Raw genomic sequence first — 10300 nt, 5'->3', positions numbered from 1 at the left:
TCAGAAATGAACTTTCAGATAATTTACAGCCATCCTACAGGCTCCACGCCCACACCTGACAATTTTTTTTAAGTGCCTCCTTTTTAAGCATGTTAAGTGCTTTCCTAAAATTAATGTGACCGTCTACAGGATTAACACTGTATTACGAAAATATTAATGTGATTTTTAATCAAATTATCCATCCTATTTTACTTGTTTATGATCGTATCATACGATGCTATATGAAAAATAAAGAAATGTTACTGACCTGTATGTTGCTATTATATTCTGAGTGGTTTTATGTATGTTCAAGGCAGAAGTAATGAAATGCATGTAATAATGCATCTTCAATCAATTGAAAAGAACGCCATGTTTACTTGGTTGCGTTTAATATCATAGCACCTTGAATAGCCCCTATGTCCTAAATATCTATCTTTGTCGAACAACATACTACGTAGCTAGCTCATTTAAAAAAATGCTCGACTGTAAAATTATTGTTGAATGGAAATACTTCTAGTATATCTTTAAGAACATTGTGCTTTGTACAAATCTCGCATGCTTGCAATGATATATATATGTTTCTCTAACTCTATGGAAATATATACCTTTCCGAACCCATTGTATAAAAAAATTTAATCAACGTATGGTTGCTGGTGATCTCAAAAGATCATTGGATGATTTTAAGGGTCATGACCTTCTTAGCTAACTGTATGAATCAAGATATGATAACAGGTGTTAGTGAAATTGACAACTTCGTGCAATGTGAAAGGCACTCGAAGGGGATTTTCGGTTAACAAAAAAAGAAAATGTCTTTTAATCATTAGAGAAACAGATTCTTACATAGTTACTCGTTGATTATCGGATTTTTCCAATCTCGATAGTTAAATTATCTCGATTGGATAAATCCGATAATCCACTGGTATCAATGTAAGAATCTATATATATCTTTTTTTTTTTTTTTTTTAATTATTCAAATAAATTTGACGTAATTTTGAACATTCTGACGTCAACATGAATTGTCTGTCTATCATTAATTCTGTGTTCTATCCTTTTTCACTGTCCCGGTGTATTTACTGCCTTGACCATATTTGTAGGTCTATCTACCTGTTAATAGATGGCAATTATATAGCATTAGTTTGTATCTTACATATTTCATTGATATTATAGGCTCCCGTTAGATTGAGTAGTGAGGAACAGAATTACGTCAGAATGTCAAAGATAGTTCTAGAGGTATTATCAGGCGTTTTATACGATCGCTTATTCTTAGATACAAAGACTGGAGAAATACTTGATCGTAAAAAGTTGGACATAACAGAAATGTGTAAGAAATATTGTGCTTTAAAAATAAACTTTCCAAGTAAAGGCTTTAGGAATATAAAAAAGGTTGACGAGATTTCTACCAATGAAGATACTATTGGTGATGACATTCAACGGATACGTGTGATCAGAAATGAAATGCAGCATTCTACTGTCTTTGCATTAGATGACACACGATACCAAAAACTAATCGCTATAGTTCATGATATGATAACTAGATTTGATCAGCGTAACAATCCAGCAGGTGAATCCTACGTAAAACGATTCGACGAAATCAGGAAAATGGAATTAGAGACAAGGAGTTTTGAAGATATAAAAGAACAAATGAAAGCAGGTAACTTAAGTAATATCTTTTTCATGTTTGAAGTACAGGAACAAATCCTAAATCTTGAAAGACAGATAACACCACGCACAAATAGAAATCAAATGAAAAGAGAACAACAGTAACAAATCACTACACAAAACAGTAAAACCAATGCTTTGAAGCCAACAAAAAAATGTTCCCCTTCGTTCTCGGCTATTGACGTTTACGATCGGAAAATGTGAATACAAAAGTTTATTTTCATTTAACAAGTCTCGTCAGATAATATAATACTTTTCCAAAACTATTAGAAAAATGCTTGTTTTTTATACAGAAAAAAAAAATAGGAATGCAAGTATGCAAAACCAATTATATCAAACCCGAATTTAGAACACCTAACCAAACAAATGTTTTTAAACAGCTGTTAGATATATTTAGACTTAAAAATGTCAAAGTGAAAACCAATCGATATTTTCAACTTGTGTTTTATACCTTGTTGATCTACTTCACATATTTTGAATTATTGTATTGTATCTTTCGACGTAAATATGCTTCAGACATGGATATTATGTATACGATTTAAATGAAGTTCAACATCATTTAGATGCATACAAAATATGACAACATCCGGAAAAATCAAACAAATACTTAAACCAAGTCTGCATCTTCAATCCAAACTTAAAATGTATAATAATACATACAACAAATCATTGGGATAAAGCGAACACAACTAAGTTAGTCTTCATGTTAAGGTAAACGAATGTTGCTCTAATTAAGTACATTATATCATCTCAGTATCGGATGCAATCACGTTTTGCAAATGATTTTTTGACAGAATTTCTTTTAAATGTTTCAGGATTGATAGAACAGATTCATGCAGTTTTCGATAGTGTGTATTGATGACAAATTTGATTTCCTACACTTTTACAGATGGATAAGTAAATAAAAATAAAAAAGTTTCAATAAAAATAACAAAGTCCAATGTATAGCCAGTCATTAAAAAATAAGAGTAAATGTTGTTTGTATAGATATATACATAGTATACATGATTGTAATTTTATTTAGATATACCTGTAAACTATATATACGTACACACTATATATTTGTAAATATCATATATCAGCTCATAATTCAAGCATACAAATTAACAAGCAGATGTTATCAAAGGTACCATTATTATTTATGTTATTCTTACTTTCCCTTTTCTGTTTCATGCCACCTTCTCTGTCAAGGCTAAACTGCAGACAATCTTTAGCTGCATCATCTATCCTCATCTGAAGACTCTTTACAGCTACGGTATTTTTCTAACCGACTCTGTAATAAAGTTATAAGTAAACTTGAATTGTGTATTTGCCTAATGCATGCGTGCGTAATCTCCCTACTAGATATGTAATATAAATTAATGTATAATATATTCTAAATATTTCAAACACTATTGAATGCAAAATAAAATCTTACAAAACCAATTTTTTTTTCTCTTTTTTAATATTGATAATTTGTCTAATGGTCAGAAATTCATTAGTATTAGAAGGATTTGTGGGTATAATTTGCGCCATAAAGAACTCATAAAGTGTAATACTTACTTAGTAAAACATCTTTAAGGATCATACGGGAAAAAACAGTCTTGTCCCCTCTCCCTAGCCAATTCAATTTCTTTCCAGGATAGTGCCTATAATCCTTCTTACACTCTGCTTTACCGTATCTCCTCCAGAAGTACTCGGGTGCTTGATCTGCAACATAATTATATGATGCTAGATTTTTATAAAAAAAAAACAATTGCAAACAACAAGTAAGAGATAAACGTACCTACAGTTAATAATATGACATTTTTACAATGTGCTTGGTATCTTTTAAGCACGACCATACTAGTATTACGTTATTTTATTTCAAATAAATAATTCGGAAAGAGAAAAAGCATATACAAATATATATCTATATATGTACAATTTGCAAACGTTAAAAATTATACATTATCATGATTTCGTAATATTGTAACTTTTAAAATACGCTGCTATGATCAGTTTACAACTGTTTATTTTCAAAATATATATCTCTGTGGGTTTTATTTTAACTTTCATAAACGTTTTTCTTTTGCTTCCGTCATTTTTGAAGTATAATTTACCCCGGTGATAACCACGCTCTCATGAAAACTTCATACCAAAAATGTACTATACAAACTTTACGCATACAACGAAAATATAACAATTTTGTATAAATCATAATTGTTTAGAAATAAATAGAAATTAACAACTCACATGTTTTCTTTTCTTTTTTCCTGAAGACAATTTTTTTTCTGTAGTATTACTGCTCTCAGCAAGGCGGGAAATGATCACAATTCTGACCATCCCATTAAACTTATGAATATTACCATAGCAACAATCAGTTGACCAGCGTGTTACTTGTATTCAACCTTATCAAAATGTTACAGCTGTATATAAATTGCTTACGTCCCAACTATATACTTATTCATTATTAATAATGTTTAAAGTGATTATAATCGGTGAATAGTACAAGTAGCAGTGGTAATAGTTATAAAAGTAACTTAAATGACACTTTAAATACCAACAAAAACAAATAATAAATAATAATTGTAAACAATATAATTTTATCGAGTCACCACATTGCAAAAAATAGCTGTTTTATCGGTAAACAAGATAAGTATACCCAACCGATATCCGACATACCACTCTTGTAAACCATAACTGAAAAATGTACATTGGCAGTTTTAGTGTGACGTGCAGTGTTACGAGAAACAACCAATGTTAGCTTATAATATATTTTCAACATTGGCCCAACATTGGCCCAGCATTGGCCCAACAAAATTTTACAAATGAACCAATATAATTTTTCTGATCATTTTTTCTTATCGTTGATATAGACCAAATTTTCCAGGGAATGGAGAAATAACTTAGACTACAGTAGCCCTAATACGATTCGGAAGGGTATAGCAAATCCATCAACTTTTTCTGACCTAACATTGGGGCAACGTTGGGTGGATGGTCTTTTAATATCATCATACCAACGTTGGCCCAATGTTAGTCTTTATACATGTTATAATTATTTGCTTCTACATAAAAAAAAAAGTCATTAGAACAGAAGACAGAGGTCTTATTGTTACATGGATGTTGAATATAGTAATATTATAATTTTAGCACTTATGTTTTTGAGTCTTTTTCATTAATTTTCATCAACTGTTTTTTTTTAAAATATATCCTAAAATACACTTCCTTTAGACATGTTATAAATATTTGCCTCTATATAAAAAAGGTCATTAGAAAAGAGGACAGAGGTCTTATTGTAACATGGAATGTTGAATATAGTAATATTATAATTTTTGAACACTTATGTTTTTGAGTCTTTTTCGTTAATTTTCATAAACTGGTTTTGTTTTCATTTTGTTGTTAATTGTAAATGTTTATTTAAACTTGTACTGCAACAAACATTGTAAATGTTTAATGACAATTAATACAATTATATAGATTACCAATGAGACAAATAACCACCAAAGTTCTAATACAGTGGATGTTAGCAATCCTAGGCAACCCTTTAACAATGAGAAAACCCATACCGTTCAGTCGACTATAAAAAGACTTAACTCATCATATCAATACAAAGAAGATAAACATTTAACATGAATCCTTACAACAAGAAGGAGACAGATCTTAGCGGACTCACAGCTACTGAACGCTAGTCTAAAGCCAATAACAGCTAATGTATAAAATTATCTTTCTAAGATTCTAAAATGACGTCCTTCAAACGCTTTGAGTCCACACCCGTGGTAAAATATTAATATATTGTTTGGGCTGTTCCGATCGTCTCCCGCGTCATATGCTTTTTTATGAATGAGCTACCCGACGTCATAGAACGATAACGCCAGAACATAAGGATTTTACGCAAATGATGCCTTACCTAGAGCGCTTCGATCCAAAACAATTGCCGTATTTGTCCTATTAGAATCAAAATAATTCATGGGGGCTTGAATATATCTTGATTTTACCGAGGGTTGTCCCTTTATGCCGATATTTTACCCCTTGCTATCGATCAAGGTAAAATATTTGTCATAAAGGGACAACCCGTGGTAAAATCACGATATATTCAAGCCCCATTAATTATTTCTTAAGTAACATACACATCAGAACAAATCTGACATCCAATTGATGTTGTATAAGAAGTCATAAACAGTCAGAGAAACGCATTAACCTGTGCAATGCCAAAATAAAGTTATCGACAGACTGTAGTATCGTTATATATGTCTAACAAAATTTAAAACTATTAAGTAAGATTTTAATTTACTGATAACAAAAATGTGTACTCATTTCAATTCAGCTGTTCATAATAAAAAACTTGATGCGTATAATGTGTTATTTTTTTTTAAACCAGCAACACAAACAGGAGACTTTGAATACAACTTTCAATGTGCTCAACTCGGCATGCAAAGCAGTTTTCACGTTTCAAATAATCATCTACAGATTGACATTTGGCACTTAATAAGACTTGACATGACTTTTGTTTGCAAAATAATCTTTACTAATCAATCACTCTTTAGATTTTATAATTATTATTTTTTAAAGGATTTAAAACTATTTGAAAATTAAATCATGACACTCTTTTGCAAAATAACATTTTAATGCTGTTTTTATTTTTAATTCTAATCAAATATCTCTTATGTATCCCTTTTATCACAGAGCGTTAATTTCCACTATACACAACCATGCATTATTCTGTCTTTCCTCATTATATGTTACACATCGCTTTAAAACATTCATAAATGGTACACATTTAAGAAGATAGCAAACATGTTGTGTGTTTGTATTTCTTCTATTCGGATCCAGTTTGTGTTACATTGATCTAGCTGTTGTTGAACAATGTTAGTCAAAGTATTCTGTAATTTATCCCTTTACGACCCTTTTAAGATTTCTTAAACTTCATTTAGATAAGATTGTTAAACTTGTAATAGGCCATTTTCAACATACAAGTCATAAATCAATGATGTACCAACACCATAAAAAACCTGTAATTAAGGTTTTAAGACAGAGGAACACATTTTATTTTTCATGATTTTGTAAAGAAAATGAATATTGGTGTTATCAAACAACTCTTTGGTTCATTAAATTTTGTTACACTAATAATATTTTATAACTATGTAATAAGAAGTTATAAAACATTCACTTCAACACAAACTTTCTACATGGATGCACGCGATCAAAATAAGCTGACCAAGAATTTCGTCAAATAAGTAGCTGAAACTCATGTCGAAACAGTAGAGGACTACCTAATGCAATCACGTATTCTCAACGACGAACATTTGTGTATCGAACAATTCAAAAACATCAAAACATTGACTAATTCCCTTTTCAATCAACATCACATTCATAGTAAGACATCTGTTTGTAATAATTTTATCTGTTGTTATTGATATTATAGTCCATTCTATTTGTGCAGATTTTAAGCAAAATTGCTCAGATTGTGGTTAAAGCATGAACTTTTGCATCGTAGTAGTATAGGTGACGGACAACATTTTCAGCTATGGACCAACTCTGGAAAATTGAAATTTGGGAGAAGCGGCCATTTTCAAAATGGCGGTCGTTGGATTTGAAAAAATACTTAAAAAAATCATGAAAATTTTATTACTCAAGTTATTGTCTTGAAACTTGGTTAATAAAGTGGTAATACGTATTTGAGTAAAACAACATTCAACTGTGTTGATAAAAACTAGTTATACGCCAATTGAATTGTGTGTAATTTGATTTGTTTAAGCCAAAATAGGTCTACCTTCAACATTGAAATCGATGAAAATAAACATTTGGTTTATATTATTGTTTATCTGAAAAAAAAAACATTCAAAAAACCTCCATTGGCATTATAGGCATAATTAGTATCATATCATAAAATAATGAATGTCATAACGAAATCAACTGCTCTGAGCGACTTATAAAAATCACAAAATAAATGAGTAGTGCAAGTTTTGTCAAATGATACAATAGCGGTCACTGTCTATTAATCCCTATCACATTGTCCTGCACATTTACACAGATCAGTACAACTTAATGATACATTTTCACATTTACATCGTCCTCTGCAACCGTTTTCACTTTTACATTCACATTTTATAAGTTCAGCACAAGACTCTGGCGTTTGTTGTAGCGATTATCAAAATAGTTCCAACAGCCCTTCTTTGTTTCGCTTCCAACCCCAGATGGAAGGTGATGGTGTTTCTAGGAGTTTAACAAGAGCATGTCCCCAACAAAATCTTGCTTGGTAAGCAGCTCTCTTTATGTGTTGGTGTAATGCGGCAGAGCTTGGAGGAATGTTTTCAATAGATCGACCTTTTCTCGTGAATAACTCTCTTCTTGCAGCATCTATACCCAAGCACTCGCTGGTCCTGTCAAACATTAAGACTACAAGACGTTCAAAGTTTAAAGCAGCTTCATTAACACAGTCTTCATTTATATTAGGTTTATCACTTAATAGTTTGGAATCTTCATTCACTGCAGCAAAGGATAAACATGTGTCCCATGCAGTTTTCTTTCCACGATTCGAAAACGTTGAAACTTTGTCACAACCATTAAATGCGTGGAAGAATAGTAGTGTATTGGACTTAAAAAGCCTCATAAAAGAGCAAGTTCATGAACAGGGGTGTACCTGAAGTTTTTCCAACTCCAACTTGTGCACTGCTGATACTGAAATTACAACATTGTCAGTGTCAAAGGTTCTAATCAATTTTTTCTGCATTCCACTTTTAATCACCTCTTCATTATTGCACGGTGATCGGTTGCCGTTATTTTTATCTGGTATGTTGCAAACAACTTCGCTTCCCTTTGTTGAAACTACTATCGTCTGAACACTTGGAGTAAGCATAAAAAGCTGTTCCGCTAGATAGGCAAATAACTCTGTCTTGTTGTCGTCAATTCTTAGATAAATGACTCCCAATTACCAGGAATAGTATAGTCTACCTGCACACGTCTTCTAATACCTTTTCCACTTTTACCACGCGTTGATGCCTTCAAGCTGTCATGACGGTATTCATCCCATATCACATCTATCCGACTGCATGACTTCTAGTAATTATTTATACGAGGAAGGAAAACTTGCTTAGAGTTATCCTCAAAGGTTTTGCAAAATCTAGGCTTCAGTATATTAACAATAACAACTCCGTATAAAATAATGGCATCTACGTCAGGAATCGCAATAACAATTACGCACATTTTCTCTAATGACACTAACAAATCAGACTTTGAACCAAGTCTCAACTGACCAAACTGGCATTCGTGACGAAAAAACTCATAAAGATCACTATCACGAACTTGGCAAGACACATATAGCTGGGAAAATAGAGAGCAATTCTGCTTAAAGGAGCTAATTTGTCTTTTTTCCTTTGATTCACTTCTCAATTGCTGGCGACTTAAGAGGTTTAATGTGCTTTGTTTAATTGGATCGGAAAGTGGTGTTGTCCTCTTGTCGTTCTCGCACGTTTTTTTCTCACGTTCCCTCACGTACTCATAGTACTTCTCAATCCCTCTTTGTTCAATACATATTGTATGTAGGCCATATGCATAAGAACAAGCAGTCACTTGATGGGAATGTCGGGTCACATTGGATGCTTTGCGGAATGATTCTGCTGTTCCAGCAGATGCAACGTTTGACTGGCTCAAAGCATTTAGCCATCCACTATTTTGTAGCTAATCTCTTATTGTTCTCAAAGCAGCAAACTCAATATGTAGACCACCAAACATTATTACAATATGATTTCCCCGTTTCTTTCAGGTCAATATTCAATCGAAAGAAGGACGAAAGATACCAAAGGGACAGTCAAACTCTAAATCTAAAACAAACTGACAACGCCATGGCTAAAAATGAAAGAGACGAACAAACAACAGCACACATGACACAACATAGAAAACTAAAGAATAAACAACACGAACCCAACACAAAAACTAGGGGTGATCTCATGTGCTTCGGAAGGGCAAGCAGATCCTGCTCCACATGTGGCACCCATCGTGTTGCCTATGTGATAACAAATCCGATAAATAGTCTAAATCGGTAGGTCACATTCATGAAAGGGGAGGGGGTAGTTACGACGTAAAGAACATATCCGATATCATTTGTGAAACGGTTATTTCATAACGGTCAACCAACTCGTGATGGCGTCCGTAAAATATACGAAGGGATGCTTTCAACTTCACCATTTGAAACTCTTCGTTTAATAGCTTCCCTGTGAGCAGCAACCCTCTATTAAGAAAATCATGATAGGAAATGCAAGCACGGGAATATCGTTTCTATTTGGAGATATATACCCCGTATGCAGGTGCTGCTGGAATGTTGCTACTCAGAAATGGAAAGTTCACAAATGGAAAGCTGAAATCATCTCTTACATGCAATAGTCAATTGAATGTTTTTAGCAAGGGCTTAAACAAGTTGATCACATGCTATGACTGGTATTTGTCCTGGGTTCATTTCTTTTTAAAATATGTGCATTAGTGCTTATTTGACCACATGGTGAATACCAAATACAAATAGTAACAGTCCTATACGAATAATGTGATGATATAAATTTAAATATATATCAGTTCATTAGTTTAAATGCAAATGATTAAATAAAATACAACAGCAAAAAATTACATTATTTGAAACTTTTGTTTTCAAAATGGCCACCATTCAAAATGGCCACCAGTAATTCAATACCTGATGTCCTCAAATAATATT

General features: G+C 32.4%; 1 protein-coding gene across 1 annotated transcript; it reads left to right on the top strand.

The window, feature by feature from the left end:
* The first annotated feature begins 1169 nt into the window (after positions 1–1169).
* Positions 1170–5933, top strand: LOC134719162 (uncharacterized). Its single transcript, XM_063582139.1, has 2 exons — positions 1170–1630; positions 2454–5933. Exons 1-2 carry the CDS (start codon positions 1189–1191, stop codon positions 2495–2497), a joined length of 486 nt encoding a protein of 161 aa, XP_063438209.1. The 5' UTR covers positions 1170–1188; the 3' UTR covers positions 2498–5933.
* The last annotated feature ends 4367 nt before the right edge of the window (positions 5934–10300 follow it).

This window comes from Mytilus trossulus, chromosome 5 (assembly GCF_036588685.1).
Source record: "Mytilus trossulus isolate FHL-02 chromosome 5, PNRI_Mtr1.1.1.hap1, whole genome shotgun sequence".
In the NCBI taxonomy this organism is placed as follows: Eukaryota; Metazoa; Mollusca; class Bivalvia; order Mytilida; family Mytilidae; genus Mytilus; species Mytilus trossulus.
The sequence above is the reverse complement of the archived record's forward strand: the minus strand, read 5'-3'. Positions and strand labels throughout refer to the sequence as shown.

Bases quoted from the DNA above. Each gene is read 5' to 3' on its own strand.
- LOC134719162 (XM_063582139.1), top strand. From the start codon at position 1,189: ATGTCAAAGATAGTTCTAGAGGTATTATCAGGCGTTTTATACGATCGC. The intron at 1,631-2,453 runs GTAACTTAAGTA...TAAATGTTTCAG, and splicing joins AAAAGAACAAATGAAAGCAG to GATTGATAGAACAGATTCAT.